General features: G+C 46.5%; 1 protein-coding gene across 4 annotated transcripts in view; it reads right to left on the bottom strand.

Moving 5' to 3' along the window:
* Nucleotides 1-27,228, bottom strand: part of LOC137433794 (vacuolar protein sorting-associated protein 4B-like) — a 72,408-nt gene that overhangs the window by 324 nt on the left and 44,856 nt on the right. For 2 of the 4 annotated variants that reach the window (XR_013624804.1, XR_010985740.2), the window contains 6 exons: nt 18,206-18,308; nt 6,684-6,732; nt 3,423-3,649; nt 2,429-2,609; nt 443-519; nt 1-331 (listed from right to left, as the gene is read on the bottom strand). The exon at nt 1-331 is cut by the window's left edge and continues 324 nt beyond it. Coding sequence is in view for 2 of the 4 variants with exons in the window: in XM_078786052.1 (XP_078642178.1) it covers nt 206-331; nt 443-519; nt 2,419-2,609; nt 3,423-3,649; nt 6,684-6,732; nt 18,206-18,308 (773 nt within the window). In the remaining 2 variants the exon portion in view is untranslated. Of the gene's footprint in view, nt 332-442; nt 520-2,418; nt 2,610-3,422; nt 3,650-6,683; nt 6,733-18,205; nt 18,309-27,228 lie in introns of all 4 variants that reach the window. The other 2 variants (XM_078786052.1, XM_068126149.2) reach the window with 1 other exon arrangement.

The following is a 27,228-nucleotide window of genomic DNA, read 5'->3' on the forward strand; positions in this document are numbered from 1 at the left end:
AGCACAAAGTGATAACTAACTAAAAGAATATAGCATACAATTTAGAACATGCATGAAGGGCCAAACGATTTTCTAAACAAAGTCTGGTAGTGGTTCCAAGAGTGTTCAAAGGACAGCAATCGAGTCGGTAACAGCAACAAAAACTCAAACTGAATGAGCAACTTTTTGCACCCTAAAGGAGTGGTGCGACCTGTGTTCCCCAGCTCTAACAGGATGTGCCATAGGTGGCAGAAAACTGTTCAAACTGCGCAAGCTCCTCGGCCGTGACAGTGCGCCGAGCCGCGGTCAAGGCCGTCACAAAGTCCTGCAGTGTAACAGGAGGCGGTACCAGCTGGCAGTTAAGGGTGGGGAAAGAAGAGGGGAAGGAAAATACAGTCATTCATTCGGCCTACCGATGTGAAAATACGAGCACAATACACCCCATCCCATGCCATCGGCTCACCAACTCTGGTGGGATCTTACACATGGTGTTGTACACACAGTTTTGTGTTCCGGGTTCACACGGCGTCATGCAGCCATCTGCGCAAAACATCCAAAGTACAGCTCTACAAGCAACACAGTCCATTTGGGACAAGAGATGTTCATTCGCTTCACTGTGCCTAATTTTACAAAAATTCCTGATCAAATGTAAATCCCTAATTTTACAAAAATTCCTGATCAAATGTAAATCCCTAATTTTACAAAAATTCCTGATCAAATGTAAATCCATAATTTTACAAAAATTCGTGATCAAATGTACATCCTTAATTTTACAAAAATTCCTGATCAAATGTAAATCCCTAATTTTACAAAAATTCCTGATCAAATGTAAATCCCTAATTTTACAAAAATTCCTGATCAAATGTAAATCCCTAATTTTACAAAAATTCCTGATCAAATGTATATCCTTAATTTTACAAAAATTCCTGATCAAATGTAAATCCCTAATTTTACAAAAATTCCTGATCAAATGTGAATCCCTAATTTTACAAAAATTCCTGATCAAATGTAAATTCCTAATTTTACAAAAATTCCTGATCAAAAGTAAATCCCTAATTTTACAAAAATTCCTGATCAAATGTAAATCCATAATTTTACAAAAAATCCTGATCAAATGTCAATCCCTAATTTTACAAAAATCCCTGATCAAATGTAAATCCCTAAAATTACAAAAAATCCTGATCAAATGTAAATCCCTAATTTTACAAAAATTCCTGATCAAATGTAAATCCCTAATTTTACAAAAATTCCTGATCAAATGTAAATCCCTAATTTTACAAAAATTCCTGATCAAATGTAAATCCCTAATTTTACAAAAATTCCTGATCAAATGTAAATCCATAATTTTACAAAAATTCGTGATCAAATGTACATCCTTAATTTTACAAAAATTCCTGATCAAATGTAAATCCCTAATTTTACAAAAAATCCTGATCAAATGTAAATCCCTAATTTTACAAAAATTCCTGATCAAATGTAAATCCCTAATTTTACAAAAATTCCTGATCAAATGTATATCCTTAATTTTACAAAAATTCCTGATCAAATGTAAATCCCTAATTTTACAAAAATTCCTGATCAAATGTGAATCCCTAATTTTACAAAAATTCCTGATCAAATGTAAATTCCTAATTTTACAAAAATTCCTGATCAAAAGTAAATCCCTAATTTTACAAAAATTCCTGATCAAAAGTCAATCCCTAATTTTACAAAAATTCCTGATCAAATGTAAATCTCTAATTTTACAAAAATCCCTGATCAAATGTAAATCCCTAAAATTACAAAAAATCCTGATCAAATGTAAATCCCTAATTTTACAAAAATTCCTGATCAAATGTAAATCCCTAATTTTACAAAAATTCCTGATCAAATGTAAATCCCTAATTTTACAAAAATTCCTGATCAAATGTAAATCCCTAATTTTACAAAAACTCCTGATCAAATGTAAATCCATAATTTTACAAAAAATCCTGATCAAATGTCAATCCCTAATTTTATAAAAATTCCTGATCAAATGTCAATCCCTAATTTTACAAAAATTCCTGATCAAATGTCAATCCCTAATTTTACAAAAATTGCTGATCAAATGCAAATCCCTAATTTTACAAAAATTCCTGATCAAATGCAAATCCCTAATTTTACAAAAATTCCTGATCAAATGCAAATTCCTAATTTTACAAAAATTCCTGATCAAATGTAAATCCCTAATTTTACAAAAATTCCTGATCAAATGTCAATCCCTAATTTTACAAAAATTCTTGATCAAATGTCAATCCCTAATTTTACAAAAATTCCTGATCAAATGTAAATCCCAATCACCAACCCCACCTTTATCACCATTGCCTTACAGGTTGAACAGATCAGAACCAAATGGTGTCACTACCACTATTCAAGTTGGCGGCAGAGAGTGATGTGCTCAAGAGTAAGAAGCATCCTAACCCAGCCTCACGTGCCACGCGGTTGCTTTTTGCAGCCGCCGGAGTGGTTGTAATAGGGCTTCACGCATGCTATGCGTCAGGTCGCTTCCAGACAGGCCCTCCGTGATGGTTGCAAGGTTGTCAATGTCTTGAGTAGAGGTGACCACATGGCACTGATCTACAGAGCGTTTAATCAGTATCGAGCGAGTGTCACTGTAAAAATAGAACAACAGCAACAACACTGCTCAGCATTTCCATTTCAGAAAGTGACATTCAGGAACGACATGTTCAAAATTACCAAATGCTGAACTGTACTTTTCAAAACTTTTCCTTATTCTCATTTCCAACTCTCATCTCTACTCGTCATTAAAGATGTGCGTTCTGTTCCCCTCACTGCCAGGATACTCGACCATTGTATAGCCAGCTCGCTACCTGGGTCATTGGCTTAGCCAAGTATCACCTGGTGTCATGTTGCTGATGATGGAAGTCCAAAAGAACCAAACATTGGTACCGATAGATCTCTCCCTTCTGTCGTCTGACCAAGGACAGATTCCTGGCAGAGATTAAACTATGTGGTTTGCCATTACCTTACCAGCAGTATTTAATGCAGGAATTTGAAACTTGGCTTGGGTGCCAGCACACAATGGCCTGCTCTTCGCAAAAGACTGTGGGTTATTTAAACTTTAAAGCAGTAAATGCTGGCAGACTGGTTGCCAGCTTAATGTCCCATTTGCTAGACAGCATACTTTGATTTAGTGCCCTCCACCTGCAAAACACCAGGGTGACGGTTTACAGTCACTTCTGCAACCAACCCCAGACTATAGTTCAAATACGAGTGGTGAAACGTCTGCGCAAGACCAGCAGTCCAGTAATGATGTAAACTTTTGCAAATCAATGCCACTTTTCCCTTTTGGATCATGGAATAGCGGTAGTGGTCAATTGAGTTCTCATATACTACACCATGAGCACGATGGCAACACAAGAATGTGAGGTTGGTGTTTATATTTTTGCAGAGTTGTCGAGTACCGGTCGGGCAGAGGCACAAATATCCGACGCTGAAAACGGCGAAGGAAGGCCGGGTCGAGATCCCATGGACAGTTTGTCGCACCGATGATGCATACGTTGTTCGTGGATCCGGGACTCGGCACGTCCTGCATTTGTCGTAGTAACTCCGTCTTTATGCGCCGTGTCACGTCCTCCTCCCCACTGGTGCGACGCCGACACAACCCATCCACCTCGTCAAAGAAAACCACCTGCATACAAAAACGGTTGTGTGTCTTACCACAAGAACCTTTTCATATGACGGCAATCACTGACATGTTAAACATTTTATGCCATGTTCCAATGCAACCCTCTACCCTTTCCGTGCTTGCCTCCCCTGCCCAGGTTTCAGAAGAGTGCACATGGTTGTCTGCAGGATACAACCATCCCCCTTCTGGGCTTCAAGATAGAGTTCAACACCATCTCAGATCAATCCCCATCCATTCAGATCAGACCAATCATAAAAAGGTGCAAAAACAGATCCTTGCAACTACAGACCAATCAGCCTTCTCCCAATTATCAGCAAAGTCATGGAATCCATCATTGCTTTGGATATGAAATTCTTCCTCTTCTCCAATGGCGAAGGAAGGCCGGGTCGAGATCTTGATCTCTGATCATCAATTTGGATTCAGACCAGGTCATTCTAATCTGGACATGCTGCTTCTGCTGTCTCAACAATGGATGGAGGTCCTCAATCCCAAACAGGAAATCAGAGCTGTCTCCCTTGACATATCACGTGCCTTCGATACGGTCTGGCACCCCACCCTGCCCACCAAACTCTCCTCTTATGGTATCCATGGTAACCTCCACGCATGGATTGTAAACTTCCTCTCCGGTCTCAGTCAACGTGTGGCCCTGAATGGAATTCTCTCATATCCCCTTCCTGTTCAGGCTGGAGTTCCCCAAGGTGGTGTTCCTGGCACTGTGCTTTTTTTGGTCTTCATCAATGATCTTTCTGACTCTCTGGAAAATCTTCTCTATCTCTTTGCTGATGACTCCACTCTCTGCCGCTCCATATCTCAACCTTCACATCGGCAGGCAGCAGCCTCTTCACTCTCTGCAGACCTGGACAAAATCACAAACTGGTCAACCAAGTGGAACATGTCTTTCAATCCTGACAAATCTAACTATGTCTCTCCGAAAAAACCGTCTGGAAAACCCTCCGAAAAAATAATCCTCTTGAAGAAGTTCTGTCACTCAAGCTTTTGGGCATCACTATCAGCCATAACCTTTCCTGGGAAAACCACATTTCCAAACTGGCTTCCAAAGCCAGTCGCGGACTGGGCATCCTCCATTGTGCGAAGTCTTTCCTTGGCACCTCTGAGCTCCTCACCACATACAAAACTTTCATCTGAAGTGTGATGGAACACTGCTCTCCACTCTGGGCTGGTGCTCCTCCCTCACCCCGAGCTCGGCTTCGCACTGTAGAAACCAAAGCTTTCAGAATCATTGGTATGTCCCGCGATGAAGCCGATTCTGACGGCCTTTCACTCTCTCACCGACGGAGTTACTCAGGCAGGTTGGTGCTCTTTCTGTCTTATACCGACTCCTCTCCGACCTTGCTCCCCCTGCTCTGTCTGTGCTGTGTCCCCCAAATATTCCTGCAGGAAGCACAAGAACTGCCAGCAACCCTCTTCTTGTGAAACTGCCAAAATCAAGACTCTCTGCTCACCTTCACTCCTTCATTCCTCTTTTCTCCCACCTCTGGAACAAACTCCCACACTCTCTTCACTCCCACTCCTCCCTCCAGGTCTTTAAAACAGCTGTTCACCACCATCTCTTATGTTCCTCCATCCAAAACCTTGATCTTTTCTACCCCCGTTAATACACCCCAAATCCACCTCTTTCAATCTCTGACTTCATTCCTGAAATTCCTCATAGTGTCAATTTGTTTTATACCGTGTACCCCACTCGACATGTAAACAAAAATTGCACCCATGTCCGAAAGAAGCGGTTCAGTTTGGCATTTTTAATAAGGAATAAGCAAAGCCTCGAAACGAATTAAACTCATTAGAATCACCCTTTAGAAGCCTCTAGAATTACACTTTAGAACCCTTTGAAATTAAATATGGTGGGATAGAAAAGTTCTTCTTCTTTATTATAGGAGTTTTTGACGGACGGATGGACGGAAGGACAGCCAAGTATTGAATTGGCTTCACCGCTTAGAAATACCCCAAAAAACAATAGTCCGAACAATAATGGGACATGCACGGCGATGTTTATGAACTGCCTCTCTGAATTGTAGGAAGTGCTCCATGGTTTTCATTAGGCCGCAGATTTTAAGGTTTTTTGTTTCATATGATTTCAATTATATTGGAGGAAAATTGCCAGGATGTAACGACAACATGGAGGGAGATCATCCTTTGAAGCACTCTCACTCTGTTTGTATGTGTCTGAATATGTTGTTTTGCCTGTCTCCCTTAATCCATCTGTACCTCTTGTTCAACTCTTTCCTTTCTGCTCCATTTTCACTTCTGATGTGCCCGTTATTCATTTAAGGAAGGAAGAAAATGCAAAAAACAAAACAATTTTTTTTGGTGTTCTGTTACCTCCACCAAGGTGGACGGAGGTTATGTTTTTCATCCTTGTTTGTTTGTCTGTCTGTGAGCAGGACATCTCAAAGATTATGGAGATATGAGGCCAAAACTTGGTGGACAGGTTGGTTAGTTGACAAGAACAAGCCGATTCGATTTTGGTTCATGTCTGGATGTATATCCGGCCTATCAGTGAAATACAAAACGTAAACTGTTCAGCCTGGCAGAGGTGTGCTCTCTACAGAGTGCCGTTCTTGTTTATTCTTTGATAAAATAAATCTTGCGAAATCTTCTGGGGACTGCGAAATTCATGGGTGATCTTTTTTTTGAAATTCACAAAAGTGCAAAGGATGTCCAGACAGAAGAATTCAAGGATATATTTTAAGGCTTCGGACTCTAAGTTATCAGCAATCATCTGCAAATTGAAAAGTTTTTTTTGCAACCTCTGTCATGTCAACAAATCCCAGATGTAGTCATAACTTGATGTAATACCAGCTGCAGAAGCATTTTCTTCTGGAAAAGACAGTCCTCCCTTTCGTGAGATCAGCTGGGCAAGCTGGGCCACAAATCGATGGCTGGTTGTGCTCTGAGGTGCAAAGCTTCCGTTTTCCGATTGGGGGACAGCAGCGAGCAGTGTCTGTTTTATCAAGATGCTACAAACTAAACAAAACTAACTTATTAAAGTTGTACATGAATGCCAGCATATACTTACAGATACATTGTTTTGGCTCCGAGAGTGCTGGAACAGCCTGCGGATCGATCTGAGAACAAAAATAAGTGGCAATTAAATGGTACATTTAATGGAGCGGACAGTTATAGTTGCTGCAAAAACGCCTATTTTTGTCCTGGAATGGAACATACTGTAATTGTCCTGGAACCTGGAACGTCCTGGAACGTAATTGGATGTGCACACCAAATATAATTCTGACAAAAATCTTAACAAGAGCAAAATTCTTAATGGATAAATGCTTAAGTATGCTGTTTGGAGGGTCCGCAATGTTCCTGCACGAGCCCGATATCTTAATACAGATGAAGTCCGATTTAATGAACTCAACAGAAGACATAAAACAGTCCTTTATTTAACTATTTTGTTAAAACAAGAGCTGTGTGAAAGGTGGAGGATCGTATCCTCATAAGACATTACCTTTTATGAGAAACAGCATGATGGTTACCTTGTTTTCAAAACAATGCAATTTATATTATTGAAACTTTCCAATGAAATAGATTCAAACAAAAAATAATGAAAACAAAAACTTAAAACATATATGTATATACAGGCATAACACATACGGTCGGACCCCGCTATTCGCGGTTCCGCCATTCACGGAATCCACGTATTCGTGGAATCCACGTAATCGCAGTTGATAAAATGTGACATGTTTCTCTATTCGCGGAAAAATGTTCCGCAAATTCGCGTTTTTTTTTTCTTTTCGCGGCTGCATTCTGCGAATTCGCGATTTTTCAAGAGTGCAAAAAAAAATTTCACGGGCCGCTACCTTGACACATTTATAAAACCCATCTTTTACCAGCCATGCAAAAAGCAGCTGGACATACGAAAAAGAACATCTTCTACGAGCCGTGAGCATGACCTACTGTGTGATATGCGTTTTTCATGGCTTTTGCGGCCGCCAATTTTAGCTGGACTATAATCGAGAGCTTCGCGGGATATCCCACATGATGTGTAAACAAGTCCACTACGCGAATTACAGAATGCAAATGCTTCATTAAATCGATTACAGCCAGCAATTTACTGTGAAGCATCATCAGAGGTATGTTACACAATGAAAACTCTTCGGGGGATGTTCCATCAGCTACGAAAACATGTCAACCCCACAAATTATAGAATGCTTCATTAAATCTATTATTGAAATTACCAGATAGACTCAATACCCACAATGCTCGCAATTCTTCATATACAGACTGTGTCCTCGATCTCGATCATTGTTCTCGTCCCTTTGCGTTGGCCTGTGTTTTTGACTTGCTCTGCTCATCGTTCTATCATGGCTCCCAAGCGCAAGACCAGTGCCGGTGATGCATCGACTACCAAGAGGCAGAAGAAAGCTTTGAGCCTTAGCCAGAAAGTGGAGCTGCTCGACCGGCTTTCGAGAGGAGAGAGCATGGCCTCTGTGGGCAGGCATTATGGCGTCAACGAATCCACCATTCGCTACATACAGAGAATGAGAAGGCCATTCATGACAGTATTTCAGCGAGCGCTGTATCGAGTACGAAGGTGGTCACCCATGTCCAGGATGTCCACATAGAAAGGATGGAGAAGGCTCTCAGCATATGGATCGAAGTGAACGTGCAGAAAGATATGCCTATGAGTGGACCTCAAATTCGCGAAAAGGCCAAACAAATTTACGATCATATGTCTGGCAAGGGTGGTGCCAGCATGAGTGATGCGCCGAGCGATGATGGTACAAGCAGCGCAACTTCATTCACTGCAAGCAGGGGATATTTCCATCGTTTCAAGGAGCAGTACTGTCTCAAAAATGTGAAGCTCTCAGGGGAGCGTGCCTCCACAGACGACGAGGTGGCAAAAGCGTTCCCTGCTCAACTCGCGAGGCTGATCGAAGAAAAGGGATACCTCCAAGAGCAGGTGTTCAACGCTGACGAGACTTGCCTCTTCTGGAAAAAGATGCCCACAAGAACTTTCATCTCGAAGCACGAGGGGACAGCAGTGGGATTCAAGGATGCCAAGGACCAGGTATCTCTTCTCCTCGGTGCAAACGCAAAAGGGGACCTCATGCTGAAACCCATGATGATGTACCGTTCCCTGAACCCACGTGCTCTCAAGGGCAAGAACAAGTAAACTCTGCCTGTGTTTTGGAGGGCCAACAGGAAAGTCTGGGTGACGGCAGCAACCTCCTGGACTGGTTCCATAATTGTTTCATCCCTCAGGTTGAGAGGTACACTACCGGTCAAAAGTTTTAGAACACCTCAATATTTCCAGATTTAATTTAAATTTAAGCAATTCCAGTCCAGTGAATAACCTGAAATGGTACAAAGGTAAGCAGTAAACTGCTCGAGGTTAAAAAAAAAGTTTAGGTTAGCAAAAACGGGAAAGTAATGTAAATTGCACAGTTATATTGTAAAAAAAAAAAAGGCCTTCTTCAGGGAACAAGTAATGAGTTAACAACTTACAGCTGTTCTGCAGAAATGTAAGTAAATTAAGCGTTGAAAGTTGATGCAAACAATTCCTACAGGTGTCCCAACCTCTGTTGATTACTTCATTACAAACCCCCTGTCTGTATAAAAGCAGTTTTGGAACAGACAGTTATTACACCCTCTGAAGCATTATTTGGACAATATTGCACTGCAGGAAGTAGTATATTGCTATCATAATGGCGAGGAAAAGGCAATTAACAAAGGAAGACAGACTGACCATTATAACCCTTAAAAGTGTAGGTCATGCCTTCAGAGAAATTGCAAAGAAAGCCAAGGTGTCAGTGAGTACAGTTTCCTACACCATCAAAAGGCACTAGGTAACTGGAGGAAACTCTGAGAGGAAGAGGTCTGGCAGACCTCCTGGACTGGTTCCAGGAGCCACAACAGAATCAGAAGACAAGTTTCTGAGAGTCAACAGCTTGCGTGATAGGCGGCTCACAGGACAACAGCTTCAAGCACAGCTTAACACTGGTCGAAGTGAGCAAGTCTCAGTTTTAACTGTGAAGAGAAGACTTCGAGCTGCAGGTTTGACAGGTCGAGTGGCAGTAAGAAAGCCAGTGCCGTGTATATTGAGAGTCTGGCCAACTGAAATACTGGCGCCATGTTGCATACCTAACTTCACGCGCTGGCACTGCGAGATGTATGTCAACTGTGGCAATCCTGTAGTTCTGTGACGAGGGAATCGATGTTATTACTGTTTGGTCGCAGATTTAATGAGGAACAACTAATTCAAGTTAAAGTGACGTGTTGTTTGTTATTGGAATAATAAAATCTGCAAGCGGCGTCATTTATTCACACGAATTGTTTGCCTGTCACGGCACACGATTTATTGTCAGCTGCAAACAGCATACTGATACATTTTATTTATCTTGGCATGAAATTGTAATTTGATAAAATGGAGCTTGTATACTAGTTTTCATCTATTATCTGGAAACGTAACATACAATATTCCCATAATGCTACGAAAGTACAATGTCTATTATTTTATTCATTAGCTTGGGTTCACAAATGTTGTTATACTTTCGTTTTCAAAGTTGTTATACTTTCGTTTTACGTTTTCAAAGAACACTTTACTCAGGAAACTGACACAAACAGTGACAAATATTGCGTCATAAACAAGTATTTCCTGATATATAAGCATATACACTACTCACAATAAGTTAGGGATATTGGCAGGTTCTTTGGTGTGGTTGATTTTGTGTATTAATTATGTTGAAAAAAGTTGTTGGTCCTAATTCTATGGTTATTAATTAGTGTGAAAAAACACAGCATTCTTGATTTCAATACCGTAACCCTAACCCCTATAAAAAAAATAAACTCACTCCCACAATATCCCTAACTTATTGTGAGTTGACCCTGGTGATGGGCTAGCGGCTAGGGTGCCGGCTTAGGATCCAATGGATCCTGGGTTCGAATCCCGGTCGATTGCTGAATTAACGCCAGGGGGGTTGACTCAGCCTGTCATCCTTCCGAGGTCGGCTAATTGAGTACCAGTTCACTGGTAATTCCCTGTTTGTCGTTAAAGGCGGCAAAAAGGGTTGGCGTCAGGAAGGGCATCAGGCCGTAAAACATTGCTTCAAAAAGGGGACCGAAAAACAACAACAACCACGGTTCCCGAAAAAGGCCAACCCCCGCTTTGCGGGGAAAAATGGCCTCTAAAGGTGGTTTTTTATTGTGAGTAGTGTATAAACAGTGCATGTTACAGGGTATATGTATAATAAGGGATTGTGTATAATACCTGATTTTCAGTTATTATACATAATCCCTTATATATATATATATATATATATATATATATATATATATATATATATATATATATATATATATATATATATATATATATATATGTATATATATGTATATATATATGTATGTATATATATATATATATATATATATATATATATATATATATATATATATATATATATATATATACATATATATATATATGTATATATATACTGTATATATATATATATATATATATATATATATATATATATATACCCTATACACTGCATATGTAAACGAAAAATGTTACAGGGAATATGTATAATATTGTTGCGGATATGAGGATGGTATTTTTTTGATTGTGTAATATTGCTTGAATATGGCCCCTCCTGCCTCCAGTGTTGTGTAAAGGTTAAAAGGGCGTCCTGGTAGTTAATTCCATGAAACACCACATTGCAGGACACTATAAGACCCTTGTTCAGTAGCTTATATCTTTATTATGTGTTTTAGAGTAAGGCCTTGTCTTCCATTAGAATGACACTCCATTGCACCAAGTAAAATAAATAGATTCCCTTCATTCCCATTCCCAAAAACCTCCATTTCCCCCTTTCGTCATTGCCAATTACCTCCCCTCCAATTGCCGCCATTGACCACGAGGCAGGGTTGGGGAAGAAAGGCGGGTCCCCACCTCGTCAGAGAGGGGAGGAGTGAGTCAGCCCCACTCAACCAACCACGAACAAGGGGTTGGACTTGGAGAGGGTGTGGAAAGGAACAGCAAGGAGGTTCGCGAAGGTTGAGGGGCGGGGCCTATATAACCCGCCGCGGGACGTTCCCGAGAGAGACATGAGATGGGCTGAGAAAGGAGAGGAGCTTTTGAGAGAGTCGCAAAAAGGTCCAAGGGAGACGCGCTGAAAGGAGAGATGAGCTTTTACGAGATGAGCTTTTAAGAGATGAGCTATAACAAGAGCTGAGTTGTGAGGTCCAAAAGCAGAGGTCATCCAGGGAAGCGCAAAAGCCTGCTATTCGTCACCTTGCTCACCAGCGGCAGCGTCTACAGCAGCAGCAGCAGCAGCATCCCCAGCAGCCACAACGCTCGCCAGCCATTTGGGGCCTGGACGGCAGTTCGGAGCAGGGCCGCGAAGGAACAGCAGCTGCCCAACGCGCCGATTCGTGCTGCCGGACCCAGTGGACTTTCCTCTCCTTCCAGCCAATTCCTATCATCATTCCCCGTGTGAGTTGTCTTTGTTTGTTCTGTCCTGGGTAGGTAATTAAGTCTGTATAAGCTAGTAATTTGCACTGTGTTACCTGTTTTTTTTCATGTCCGCTGTAAATACCCGTGACTGCTCTTTTTGCTTATGTGTGTGTAAATAATAATAAACCCCGTTACTCTTCTGTACGTCTTCTTCTTCTTCCTCTTTGCATTCGTCGTCTTAGTCTTTTCCATATTGAGTAGCTGTGGCGCGATACGGCCAACGTCTGGGTGAATCAGGTTTAGTCGGGGAAAAACTGTTAGGTCGCGGGGCCTCCGCTCGGCAAATATAACATCCTTAACCGCGGACCATAACAATATATATATATATGGTTGACTAAATAAATGTTAAGCTCACCAGAGACCTAATACACACGTGTCATGTCACTTTTGATTTGAAACCAATATATATAAAGCGATTTCACTTACCGAACATAAATATGAGTAAGGTGATGGATTCCATCCAACTCGGCGTATTTTAACCGCCCAAATAGCACTTCGTTCCTTGTCTCGAGGAAATCTGTGCATTATACGACCTTGTCCTGGTCTAACAGAACATCCCCAAGCGGCACAACACACCATATTGGTTGATTTTATTGAAATATTGAAAATCACTATCTGCCATGATCTTTCCTGGGAAAACCACATTTCAAATCTGGCCTCCAAAGCCAGTCGCCGACTGGGCATCCTCCATCGTGCGAAGTCCTTCCTTGGCACACCTGAGCTCCTCACCACGTACAAGGCTTTCATCCGCAGCTCAATGGAATACTGCTCTCCCCTCTGGGCTGGTGCTCCTGCCTCACACCTAGCTCGTCTTCACGCTGTTGAAACCAAAGCATTCAGAATCATTGGAATCTCCCGCGATGAAGCTAACTCCAAGGGCCTCTCACTCACTCACCGCAGGCAGGTTGGTGGTCTTTCCGTCTTCTACCGACTCCTCTCCGGCCTTGCCCCCCCAGCTCTCTCTGGGCTCTGTCCCGCAAATATTCCTACAGGTCGCACAAGATCTGCCTGCAACCCTCTTATGGTTAAACTGCCAAAATCAAGACTCTCTGCTCACCTTCACTCCTTCATTTCTCTTTTCTCCCACCTCTGGAACAAACTCCCTCACTCTCTTCAATCCCACTCCACCCTCCAGGTCTTTAAAACATCTGTTCACCACCATCTCTTATCTTCCCCCATCCAAAACCTTGATCTTTTCTATCCCTGATAATTTCACCCCAATTCCACTTTTTGAAATACCAACTTCTGTCCTGGAAGTCCTTGGTGTCCTTGTGTTTTATACTTCTCCCACCCCCCCCCCCCCCCACCTTCCCACGCCTCCTCCCCCCAAGCCCTCTCCCTCCCACACATCTCCCTGCTCTTAAATGTTGTGTGCTCTCAAGTGTTTGTGTGCTTCCCATTCTCTTGTCTTCCGCTCCCTCTTTTTATATATTTTGTTTGTCTGGTTGATTTGTTTGTAAAGTAAATGTCAGCTCTTTCACAAGCCTCGATTCAGTATACAAAAAAAAAAAAAAAAAAAAATTACTCAAATTAAATATGCAACGATACGAAGCAATGGCACGGAATGGGTGCAGCGGGAAAGCTGCTCGGCTGAGGTGGTATGCAAAATGGCGCCTGTAAACCACGTGACGCGGGCTCGACCAATCACGGCGGTAGTTGAGCAGATCAAAGGCTGGCCAGACTCTGTTAATATACGGCACTGAAGAAAGCCATTGTTAAGATGGCAAAATAAGAAAAAGAGGCTTGCCTGGGCCATGAAGCACCACCAGTGGACTACTGAAGACTGGAAGAAGGTCTTATGGACCGATGAATCAAAATTTGAAATCCTTGGTTCATCACGCAGGGTTTTTGTACGCCGTCGAGTAGGCGAAAAGATGGTTCCTCAGTGTGTGACACCAACTGTCAAACATGGAGGAGGAGGCGTGATGGTCTGGGGCTCTTTTGCTGGATCCAGAGTCGGCGACTTGCACAGAGTGACTGGCACCCTGAACCAAAAGGGCTATCACAGCATTTTGCAGCGCCATGCAATACCCTCTGGTATACGCCGAGTTGGTCAGGGGTTCATCCTACAGCAAGATAATGACCCTAAACACACCTCCAGGCTATGTCAAAACTACCTTCGAGGAAAAGAACAAGATGGTAGGCTTCAAATCATGGAATGGCCAGCACAGTCTCCAGACTTAAACCCCATCGAGCTGGTTTGGGATGAACTGGACAGAAGGGTGAAAGCAAAACAACCTACAAGCGCAACACATTTGTGGGAACTTCTGCAACAGTGTTGGGAAGAACTTCCCGAACAATATTTGATTTCCATTGTAGAAAGAATGCCACGAGTGTGTTCGGCGGTTATATCTGCAAAAGGGGCTACTTTGCTGAGTCAAAAATGTAAATTAAATTTTGTTAAACAAAATGATTCTATGATTTCTTTTTCATCTCCAATTGTTTATTTGTTCTTTGCTTAATTTCAAAGTACATTGAGACATTAAACTGCGTAAATTTCAATAAAAACTGGAAAAATCGAGGTGTTCTAACACTTTTGACCGGTAGTGTACATGGTGGGGAAAAAACCTTGCGTTCAAGGTTCTCTTGCTCCTGGACAATGCTCCTGGCCACCCCGATAAACCTAGACGTGGCACACCCGGTTGTCAAGGAGATCTTCCTGCCACCTAACACCACCTCCCTCATCCAGCCACTCGACCAAGGTGTGATTTCAACGTTAAAAACATATTACACTCGTCGCACCTTTTGCAGCATTTTGGAAACCGTCAGGCAGTGTTGGAAGGATTTCAACATTGCCCATTGCATCGGCGCCATCAAGGAGTCAAGGATGAGGTCAGAGCCTCCACCATCAACACGTGCTGGCACAACCTGCGGCTTTCAGTCAAACTTTACTGGCTTTCCCAATAACTTTAAGGAGAGGCATGTGATTGTCGGGTTGGCACGGCAGTTGGGAGGGGAAGGATTTGATGACATGCAGCCTGAGGAGTTGCAGGATCTCATTGCCTCACATGGCCACAACCTCACCGAGGAGGAGTTGGAGGCCATTATAATGGTTACCGAGGAAGAGGAGGCGGGCAGTGATGAGGAAGAGGAGGCGGGCAGTGATGAGGAAGAGGTGCCAAGGTCTAACCTCAGTCCAGTTCCCGGGTGAGTTGCCGCATGGCATGCGGAAGCTTGGCGACAAGTTGGAAGATGCTGACCCAGTCGTGGAGAGGTACCTCAAGTTCAAGAGGGACTTGGATGATTTGCTTCTCCCCCTACAAAGAACTGCATCGAAACCTGTGGCAATCTTCCATGCAGGTCTCCATTACCCATTTCTTTCACCCTGCTCCCTCCATCTCAACACCACGAGCACCCTCCTCTCCTGGCGCCCTCTCAGTGCCCTCACCAACACCCGCAACTGCTGCTTCTCCTGTCTCTCCCTCAGTGCATGACGATGCAGGACTATCATTTGGGTTATCCTCAGAGTTTGAGGAATTGATGGACTATTAATTCATCACAATCATCATAATCACCATCATCATTTGCAAGTTGCGTGTGTTTGTAAAATAAAAAATTTAAACGGTACATGATGTTGTGTTTTTTTTAGCATACCTGAACGAAGTTCAGGGGAGCTTATGCGATGGAGCGTCGTCCGTCCGTCAGTCCGTCTAGCCGGCCGTCCGTCCATCCGTAAACACTTGAAACTTCTTCTCCAAAACCGCTGATGGGATTGCGACCAAATTTGGCACAAATGATATTTGTTGTGTTGTGACTAAAGTTTGTTCACGGCATTAAAAAAAATCGGGATTAAGGGGGTCTACTGGGGGTCAAAGTGGATCCAGGTGTGACCCCACAAAATAGGAATTTGCCTTTTTATCTGAAACTACAGACACTATTTCAATGAAACCTGACCACAACCTTCATCACCTGTGATGTACCAAAGTTTGTTGACGGCACTAAGAAAATCGAAGTCTGACGGAATCAATGGGGGGGGGGTCAAAGTGGGACCACGTTTGACCCCCCAAAATAGATATTTACATTTTTCTCTGAAACTACACACACAATTTCGATGAAACTTCACCACAACCTTCATCACCCATGATGTACCAATGTTTGTTCAAGGCATTGGAAAAATTGGTGTCTGAGGAGGTACACGGGGTGGGAAAGGGGGGGGGGAGTTTCCCCCCCCAAATAGGTATTTTTTGTTTGTTTAAAGTCTTATGATTATGTTCGTATGATTCCACATGCAGCCCTGTCTTCTAGCAACCATTGAAATTGGTTTAAAATACCTTTAGTCAGTGCAGTATACTGTTTATTCTACTGTTTTTACTTTCGTGGTACGGTATGGTTAAGCACTTTAAACAAGCGTTACGCGTAGGTCCCCCGTCGGTGAAGTGATGTGCGTTGACAAAGTGGAGGACGCAAGGCGGCCATCTTGGATTTTGACGTGGCGACCCAATTTTCAATAGCGTTCTTCCGATACACCCAAACACCAGATTAGAAGTTGGTACTTCGCTTATTTTTCAAGATATTTCGCTCACAAGGTTCAGACATATATATGGTGGCGACCATCTTGGATTTTGACGTGGCGACCCAATTTTCAATAGCGTTCTTCCTTTTGCCGAGACACACCCACACACCAGATTAGAAGTTGGTACTTCGCTTATTTTTCAAGATATTCAGCTCACAAGGTTCAGACATACATGGCGGCGGCCATCTTGGATTTTGACGTGGCGACCTAATTTTCAATAGGGTTCTTCCATATGCCGAGATACACCCACACCCACACACCAAATTAGAATTTGGTCTTTCGCTTACGCACGCACGCACGCACACACGCACACACGCACGCACATACGGACGGAGGGGAAAACCATAGTCCCCCTTTCGCTCCGCGGTGCGACAGGGGACAATAAACTGTAAGCGCATTCCTTCAATAAACTGGAAATGGTTCCTGGTGTTGTGTTTTTTTTTACGTTCACGGTGCGGTATGGTTAAGCACTTTTAATAAACTGTAAGCGCATTCCTTCAATACATTGGAGATGGTACCTGGTGTTGTCGTTATTTTACCTCAGCCACCAAAGGTGGATGGAAGTTATGTTTTCACCCCTGTCTGTCTGTCGTTCTCCGTTTGTCTGTATGTCCGTTTGTGAACAAACATATCTCAAAAAGTTGTGAACGGATTCGGACGAAATTTGGCAGAGATGTAGCGTATGTGACAATTACGAAATAATTATATTTTGGTGAAGATCCGGATTCGAATCCGGCTACTATAACTTTAAAATGATTCTTCAACATTGGGAGATCGGGCCAAAAACGATACATAGCAGGATATCTCAAAAAGTTGTGGACGGATTCAGACGAAACTTGATGAACCAGTTGGTTGGGTGTGACAACGAAGAATCTATTCGATTTTGGTGAAGATCTGAATATGGATTCGGATATGATATTTCTTTAATTTATTGAGTGATTCTTCACCATTGGAAGATAGGGCCAAAAACGATACATAGCAGGATATCTCAAAAAGTTGTGGACGATGGATTATCGTTGACATTCTCAGGATTTGCGTCACCATTCGCGGATTTTGCCTTGCGGTTCGCGGTTTGGTCCTCTCTATTCATGTATTTTCGCGACTCGGGAACCTATCCCCCTTTTCCATTGAAACAATGCCCCGCTATTTGCGGGTTTCACTATTCGCGGATTTTCCAGGAACGTATCCTCCGCGAATTGCGGGGTCTGAATGTGTGTATCCTTTCCCTTATCTATCCACATTGTTCACAAGTTTTTTTCCCTTCACTACTTTATGCTTCCCTCTTGCATTTTGCCATAGTACTGCATTCTTACATTCCAGGAACACTTGTACATAAAATTATATTCTTGAAAATAAAATATGAAAAAGCACAAACTTTATTGGTAGTGCTCATTGTTTTAAGCCCGAGGATGAGACTTTAGGAAAATTGAACAACTAACTTCACCTTCACCCTCGTTTACCGATATCAGGCTTCTCCACGATCTTCAAACCAATGAAAACGTGTACCACTTGATATACACCACGTGCTTACACCAATACACCATGGTCCTGAAGACAGACTTACTTCTCGCTCTCACCTAACCAGCTTGAAAGGAGGTCCGAGCTCGTCACGCTGTAGAACGTTGACTTGATCTCTGAAGCTACAGAGAATGCAAGTGATGTCTTCCCTGTAGATTATTAAAATAAATAAATTACATTTCTACATTACATTTCATTTTAAGACTACAACAGCAATTGTACTATGAGGAAAACGAAAAATAATAAAATATCATAAATAAACATAATACAAGAGCTCCACAGGGAAATTAAATATTCATTCGAGCAAACACAACTTGTGCACATTTGTCCAGTTGCTGCTCCATTCACAAAAACAGCCTTTTTTTGGTGTAGCAATTTGTAAACACCTTTAAAAAAGAAGAAAAAAACCTCCACTACACCACGAAAAGCATTGTGACGTGGTCAGAAAATATGCTGAGTTGTTGATTAACAAATGTTTATTTGATTTCTAACAAGATGATACAGTAATGAGCACACTATTATAACAAATAGGAGAGCTATCAACCATAATGCTGTACCATTCCTCCTTCAGAGCAAGTGCAAGTTCACAGGTAGATTGTGGTTTGTCGACTCCGGCCCTGGGCATTACAAGATGTCCCAAAATGGTTGCACTGGGTTCAAGTCAGGGCTCGAGGATGAGTAATGGACATTTTCAATGTTATTGTTCTTGAACTATTTTCTAAAAGGCACAGTGTTGTGATGAGGTCTGATGCGATGATGTTGAAAGATTGCAAGGACCCTTCCTGTGATGTTGCATCAAAGCAGCATTGTCCAAAATATCACAAGGCAGCTTATTAAAGAACATGCTTCTTTGCATCGATGGAAAAGTATGCGCATGTCACTTGGGAGGATTCATTTCAAACCTGGGTATGCTGTCGCAATACTTTTAATGTTAATATCGTGTTGAAGGAGCTGGGGCTCCCACGTCGATCGGAAGAATGGACGCGACAAAAAGCTAGAATTCATCCGAGTTGCTTTAATGAAATCAAACACTCAGGCACACTGGAAACCCGTTTATCGGGCAGCAATATATATACCAATTATCCCGGAGCGTTTGCCCAGGCCCGGCGCCAGGGGGCGTGGCCCAGCGTCCTGGCTGCGGCCTGGCAAGTTGAGGGCGAGCCTGCCCGGGCGTCCCGACCGAGGCCTGGCAAGTTGAGCGCGGGCCTGCCCGGGCGTCCTGGACGAGCCCGGCATGGTGATCGCTCCGCGTCCTTGATAGGTGCAAGGCGATTGTGAAAACCCAGCGGCAGCCGCTACACACGTCCCCCCAGAATCGACTTGCACCGGCAGGGTCAATTTGAGGGGGGTCCTGATGACCCGGCCGAAGCGACCCCTGGCGGGTCGTGGGAGGGGGTCCGGTGAGGTGGTGGGCGGTCGAGTGGGGGGCACCGTGGACGGGGGGCGGCCTCGCCGCGGCGGAAGGGCCACCCGTGGTGGGTGGTCGACGTCCACGTGCGCCGGCTTGAGGCGGTCCACCGCAATCCGGTCCGACCTGCCGCCGATGTCGATGACGAACGACTTGTCGTCCCGTCGCAGCACCCGGAAGGGCCCGTCGTACGGCGGCTGGAGTGGCCACCGATGTGCGTCGTGACGCACAAAAACATACTCCGCTGTGCGGAGTGCTGGGGGGACGTAGGACTGGGGGTCACCGTGGCGGGATGTTGGCACGGGGGCAAACCGTCGGGCGGCCTCCTGGAGGTCCGAGCGCTGGTGAGCTGCGGACCAGGGACTGGTAGCGTCGGGCACGAATTCGCCCGGGACGCGTAACGCCTGGCCATAGACAAGCTCGGCGGTGGATGCCTGGAGGTCCTCCTTGGGGGCTGTGCGAAGGCCCAAAAGGACCCACGGCAGCCGGTCGGCCCAACCGCCGTCTTGAAGGCCGGCCATGAGCGCGGCCTTCATGGAGCGGTGGAATCGCTCGCACAACCCGTTTGCTTGGGGGTGGTAGGCCGTAGTACGGTGGAGCTTGACCCCCAGGTTGCGGGCGACCGCGCCCCACAGCTCGGAGGTGAACTGTGGTCCGCGGTCTGACGAGATGTCCGCCGGTGCGCCGAAGCGGGCGACCCAGGTGGCGATGAAAGCCTGCGCCACGTCGGCGGTGGTGGTGGAGACGAGGGGAACGGCCTCCGGCCACCTGGTGGTCCTGTCCACCATGGTGAGCAGGTGTGTGAACCCCCGTGACGGGGGGAGGGGGCCCACCAGATCCACGTTGACGTGGTCGAAACGTCGTTCGGGCACGGTGAAAGGTGCCAGCGGGGCCTGGGTGTGTCGGTGGACCTTGGCCCGTTGGCAGGCCGTGCAGGTGCTGGTCCAATCGCGGACGTCCCGACGAAGGCCGTGCCAGACGAAACGCGCCGACACCAGCTTCTGGGAAGCTTTCCGGCCCGGGTGGGAAAGGCCGTGGAGGGAGGCGAAGATGCGGCGTTGCCAGGTGACGGGCACGATGGGGCGAGGCTGGCCTTGGGAGACGTCGCAGAGCAGGACAGTGTCCGCGCAGGGGATGTCGGCCAGGCGGAGGCCCGTGTCCGCCGCCCGGAGGGCTTGCACCGTGGTGTCGGTGGTTTGGTCCGCCGCCATAAGCGCAAAATCCACGCCCAGGTGGACCGCGTTCGCGCTGGCCTGGGAAAGACAGTCGGCCACGGCGTTGTTTTTGCCGGCGACGTGCCGGATGTCCGTGGTAAACTCCGACACGGCGGAGAGGTGGCGCTGTTGGCGGGCCGACCATGGCTCCGTGACCTTGGCCATGGCGTAAACCAACGGCTTGTGGTCGACGAACGCCGTGAAAGGTCGGCCCTCCAGGAGGTGGCGGAAATGGCGGACGGCCAGGTGTAGACCGAGGAGCTCCCGGTCAAACGTGCTGTATTTGAGCTCGTTCGGCCGGAGCTGCCGGCTGAAAAAAGCGAGTGGCTGCCAAACCCCGTTCACCCATTGCTCATGTACGGCGCCCACCGCGTAGTCGGAGGCATCCGTGGTGAGGGCGATGGGAGCGTTGAGCACCGGGTGAGCGAGCAGTGTTGCGTCGGCGAGGGCCCGCTTTGAGCGTTGGAAGGCCGCATCCATTGCTGCGGACCAGGCGATGTCGTGCTTGGCCGGCTTGCCCCGGAGGGCTTCGTAGAGGGGCCGCATGAGTTGAGCAGCGCGGGGCACGAAGCGGTGATAAAAATTCACCATTCCCAGGAATTCCTGCAGGGCCTTTATGGTGCGGGGACGCGGGAACGTGGTGATGGCCTCGACCTTGGTTGGCAGCGGCACGGCCCCGTTCTTGGTGATGTGGTGGCCCAAAAAATCAACGGCCGTCGTGCCGAAGTGGCATTTGGCCGGGTTGACGATGAGGCCGTGCTCGCTGAGGCGCCCGAACAGTGTTCGGAGGTGGAGGAGGTGCTCGGCCCGGGACGTGCTGGCGACGAGGATGTCGTCCAGGTAAACGAAAAGGAACGGCAGGTCACGCAGCACGCCGTCCATCAAGCGCTGGAACGCCTGAGCCGCGTTCTTGAGACCAAACGGCATCCGCAAGAATTCGAATAAGCCGAACGGCGTGATGACTGCCGTTTTAGGGACGTCGGCCGCCCTGACAGGTACCTGGTGATATCCCCGTATGAGATCAATTTTCGAAAAAATGACCCGTCCCGCCAGACGGGCGGAGAAGTCTTGGATATGCAGGATCGGGTACCTGTCGGGGGTGGTAGCGTCATTGAGACGGCGGTAGTCGCCACACGGGCGCCATCCACCCCCCGGCTTTGGCACGATGTGCAGTGGCGAGGCCCATGCGCTATCGGAGCGCCGCACGTTGCCGAGGTGCTCCAACGCGTCGAATTCGGCCTTCGCTAAGGCGAGCTTGGCTGGGTCGAGGCAGCGGGCCCTGGCGTAGACCGGCGGGCCCGTGGTTGGTATGTGGTGCTCGATCCCATGCCGTACTGCGACGGCCGAAAACGTCGGCCGCGTGAGGGCCGGGAACTCCGTGAGCAGGCGAGCAAACTCGTTCGCCGCCGGGACGGTGCATGCCAGCTCGGTCGGCGCGGAGCTGCTCAATGTGCATACCAGGGAGCTGAAGGTTTCAGCGTTGATTAAACGACGCCGTTGGACGTCCACCAGCAGTCCGTGTGCGCAGAGGAAGTCGGCGCCTAGCAGAGCCATGGGCACGTTGGCGGTTACAAACGTCCAAGCAAAGCGTTGGCCGCCGAAGCAGAGGGTGACGTTGCGCGGGCCGAAGGTGCGGATAGTCGATCCGTTGGCCGCAACCAAGGAGGGGCCGCAAACCGCGGATTGCCTGTCCTGGTCGGAGGCGGGTATGACGCTCAGTTGGGCGCCGGTGTCGCACAGGAAGCGCCGTCCGGACGCTTTATCCGTGATGAACAGTAAGTTGCCCGTGTGGCCGGCGCTCATGGCTGGTAATGAACGCCGGCCCGGCCGTTTCCCGGCCTGCCGAAGGTGCACGGGGGTCGGCATGTCCGGGCCTTCTGTCCGAACCTGGCATGATAGTAACACCACGCTTGGTCAGGTGGAGGCCTCGGTCGTCGTGCTGGAGGTGGTCGGCTCGGTAGAGCGGCCGCCAATTGCGTCGGCAGTTCGGCCGTCGACCGTGCCGGGTGCTCGGGCGCCATGGGTGTTGCGTCGGACGGCGGTGGGTCCCATGTCGCCGCTGCGATGCGCTGTCCTGCGGCGGAGATCTTGTCGGCTTCTCTGGCAAGGGCCCGGGGATCTGTGATCGTCGTGCTTGCCAGGGCGAGGCGTACCGGGTTAGGCAGCTGACAGAGGAACAGCTCCCGGAACAGGAATGCCGGAGAGTGCTCGCCGAGCAGTGAAAGCATGTAGTCCATTCGCTCGGAAGGGCGCGTGTCGCCGAGCTCAGGCAGTTCGAGCAGGCGCCGTGCGCGTTCCGCCGATGGGAGGGCGAAAGCATCGAGGAGCAGCTTCTTAATCGCGCCGTATTTGTCAGCGGCTGGCGGGCTTTCGAGGAGGCTCAGGGCGCGGGCCGCGGTAGCCGACCCGAGCGCAGCTACCACATGGTGGAAGCGGGTGTCGTCGGCCGTGACGCCTCGCAGGGCGAACAGGGACTCCGCCTGCGTGAACCAAACCGCCGCGTGAGCCTCCCAGAAGGTAGGCAGTTTAAGGGCGACTGCCGTGTCCATGTCGATAGGTCACCAATGAAGGAGCTGGGGCTCCCACGTCGATCGGAAGAATGGACGCGACAAAAAGCTAGAATTCATCCGAGTTGCTTTAATGAAATCAAACACTCAGGCACACTGGAAACCCGTTTATCGGGCAGCAATATATATACCAATTATCCCGGAGCGTTTGCCCAGGCCCGGCGCCAGGGGGCGTGGCCCAGCGTCCTGGCTGCGGCCTGGCAAGTTGAGGGCGAGCCTGCCCGGGCGTCCTGGACGAGCCCGGCATGGTGATCGCTCCGCGTCCTTGATAGGTGCAAGGCGATTGTGAAAACCCAGCGGCAGCCGCTACAGTGTCACAATAATTATTCTACCCCCTCCTTTCTGGTCTTGCACCATCTGATCTTTCCATGCCTTGACTCCCAACTCCCAACCTCATCCCTCCCCCGCCCCCTCCCCCACCCCCAGGTTTCTGCAGGGCACACACGGTCCACCATCAACCATCTTCTGGTGAAACTCCCTAAATCCAGAATCACTGCTCACCTAAACTCATTCGTTCTATTTTCCCCACCTGTGGAACCAACTACACATTCCCTTCCATCTCATTCATCCCTCCAGGTCCTCACGACACCATCTCAGATCATCCCTCATCTAAAACCATGATATTTTCTACCCATGCTAACCACCCCACCACAAAAGCCTATCTCTTTCTAAATTTCCAGTTTTCCCTTCCTGAGAGTCTGCTTCTGTATTAATCTCGTACATATTATGTCTGGGGGTAAAGCAATATCTAGAGCCAGATAGATCTGTATAGGTAGGTATTCGACTGTCGCGATAGGGAATCTACTTGTAATAAGTTCTGTTAGTCCGGTTTGGTGGGTTAAGATGTCTGCTTGTGATCATACCAGGATGTTTGAGTGTTAGATCGTGTAGGGATTAAGTTAAAGCCCCTGTATGTCACACCTGGTCATCAAACCTTTGTCCCTTATGGCAATGCACAGCTGTAGACAGTTAGTTAGGCCCTTTAGTGCACGCATTAATTAAATTCCCTTCCCTGACAAGACTTTGGAAGAAAACGGACAGGAAGCCAGTTCAGGGCACCACCGCATGGACCGCAGCCAGCTACACCTCCGCTAGGCCTCGAGTAACACGCTACGTGCTATGACCACGCTACACGCTACGTGCTATGACCACGCTACACGCTACGTGCTATGACCACGCTCCAGCCCTGTGAACCGGTGGAGGGCACTGATTGGGTGGCGCGCCGAGGCATACGTCACCGCCGCAAGGTTATAGAAAGGGCGTGCCAAACTCTATGTGCAGTCCTAGCCTGAGTTCGCTGGCTTGGCTCTGGAGTTCTCTTGAGTTGAGTGGAGTTCGCTTACTTCTTGCACGTTCCTTTGTCTCTCTGGCACGTCCAACGCTTGGGAGAGCTGACTGGGACTTGGCAGACCGATCGTGTGTGGAGATCGACCTCGTGTGGAGCCACTAGCCTGCGTTGGACGCGTGGTGCTTGGAGCGAGGCCTGGTGGTGCTCGGAGGCGGACGAAGGGGGCCGTGTGGGACGTCGACGGACGCAAGACTGCAGACGAGTTAAGACGCACCACACCCACAAATACACGTGTTATTTTCGTTGATTCATCCCTTGTTCGTTTCTGAAGTCTGGTGTGTGGGATCCCAATTTAGTTACATTATTTGATTACAGTCGCGTTTATTGTTATCGGGTTCCGTGGAATAAATCTTTATTTTTGTACATTTGAAATCTTGGTTGTCGAGTTCATTAATTTCCCCGCAGCTGCCGTCGGTTCACCAGAAGGTAAGCGCTTTTACCACAGCTCCCATTTTCCTTCTTCCTCCCGCGTTTGATAGTAAAATCCGTGTTTGGTCGTCGCCTCCAATTAAATCCGTTTGGTCCATCCGCGAGCCCTGGTATTAACCGAAGGGTCCGCACAACAATATCATGTGTCCTCTTCTACCTCGCATTCCTCCCCACACTCATTATTTGTAAAAGTCTCCCTCTATTTTGTCCCTCAACAATGCTGTTGGTGTGTACCCCCTTCTCTTTCTACTGTTCCTTGTTCTGTTGTCTTGATCATTCTGTGTTCTAGCTTTTCCACGAACCTTGACTTTGTATACAAACTAGAACGGTACTCTTCGACGTCGCAACGTCGACCCATATATATGCATCCCCACACATTATTACATCATTATACATACTTGTACCAAGTTTGATTTAAATCCCTTCAGCTGTTCTCAAGTATCACATTTTTACCTGACATGACCTCTGGCCTTTGATGCAGATATCCAATCAGTTCATCTTTTCATCATAATATATACTTTTACCAAGTTTGGTTAAATCCCATCACTGGTTCACAAGCTAGCGCAGTAACAGAATTTTTATCTAAGGGGACTTCTGGCCTTTGACCTTTTGACCCCACAATCTAATCCGTTTGTCTTTACATCATTATACACATGTGTACTAAGTTTGACTTCATCCCTTCAGCCGTTAAGTTATCGGGTAACAATGACCTATTACAGACTCTGACCTTTGACCTCTTGACTCCATAATCTAATCAATTAATCTTTCCATCATTATACATAATTGTACCAAGTTTGACTTAGTTCCCTTCAGCCATTCTTAAGTTATCAAGGTAACAAAAACCTATTACAGCCTCTGACCTTTGACCTCTTGACCCCAAAAATTAAGTCTGTTAAGCTTTGCATGATAATACATATTTGTACAAACTTTTTTCAAGATCCCATCACTGGTTCACAAGGTATCATGGTAACAGGATTTTTACCCAACATGACCTCTGACCTTTGACCTTGTGACCCCAAAATAGAATCAGTTCATCTTTAACTCATTATACATACCTGAACCAAGTTTGACTGAGATCCTTTCAGCCGTTCTCAAGTTATCGAGACAATAAAAACCTATCACGGACACATAGACGGACCAACGCACGGACAACCCGAAAACATAAGGCGTCCGGCGACTTGGTCGGCAGAATAAAAAATAAATCCTTGAAAAACTCTACTCCCTCGCTAAAATTCTGCTATATGCTAAATATATATGCTAAAATTCTCATCACATTGACAGAACTAGGTCAATCCTTTTAGCGTACCTAGAAAAGATTATAAATTGCTCAAATAGCTGGAATACGACATCAAACTCAAGCAAATCTCAAACGCCATCATTCTAGATAATTCTCGAAAAGAAGCAAAGAAGATTGTTATCCACTTTAGATTTAGGTCGGGGCTCTGACTGGACCACTCAAGGACATTTATCATTTTATTCCTTAGCCACTCCAGTGTAGCTTTGGCTGTGTGCTTCGGGTCGTTGTCATGCTGAAAGGTAAACTTCCGTCCCAATTTCAGCTCTGTTGCAGAGGGCAGCAGGTATTCCTCTAGGTCTAGGACATTTCTGTATTTTACTCCATCCATTTTCCCTTCTATCCTTCAAGTGCCCCAGTCCCTGCTGATGAGAAACATCCTCATAACATGATGCTGCCACCACCATGCTTCACAGTAGGGATGGTGTTCTTTGGGCGATTTGCTGTACTGTGGTGGGTTTGTGCCAAACGTAACGTTTTGCATTTAGGCCAAAACATTCCATCTTTGTTTCGTCAGACCACAAAACATTTTGCCACATGGCTTCAGAATGCCCAGAGTGGTTTATTGCATACCTCAAACAGGACTCAAGGTGGGCTTTTTTGAGTAATGGCTTCCTTCTTGCCACCCTATTGTACAGGCCAGAGTTGTGGAGTGCTTGGGATATTGTTATCACATACACACAGTTATCAGTCTTTGCCATAAAGGCCTGTAGCTCTTTCAAAGTTGCAATTGGCCTCTCTGATCAGTCTCCTCCTTGCTTGGTCATCCAGTTTGGAGGGAAGGCCTGATCTAGGCAGGGTCTTGGTAG

The sequence above is a fragment of the Myxine glutinosa genome, chromosome 10 (assembly GCF_964187855.1).
Source record: "Myxine glutinosa chromosome 10, kmMyxGlut1.1, whole genome shotgun sequence".
In the NCBI taxonomy this organism is placed as follows: domain Eukaryota; kingdom Metazoa; phylum Chordata; class Myxini; order Myxiniformes; family Myxinidae; genus Myxine; species Myxine glutinosa.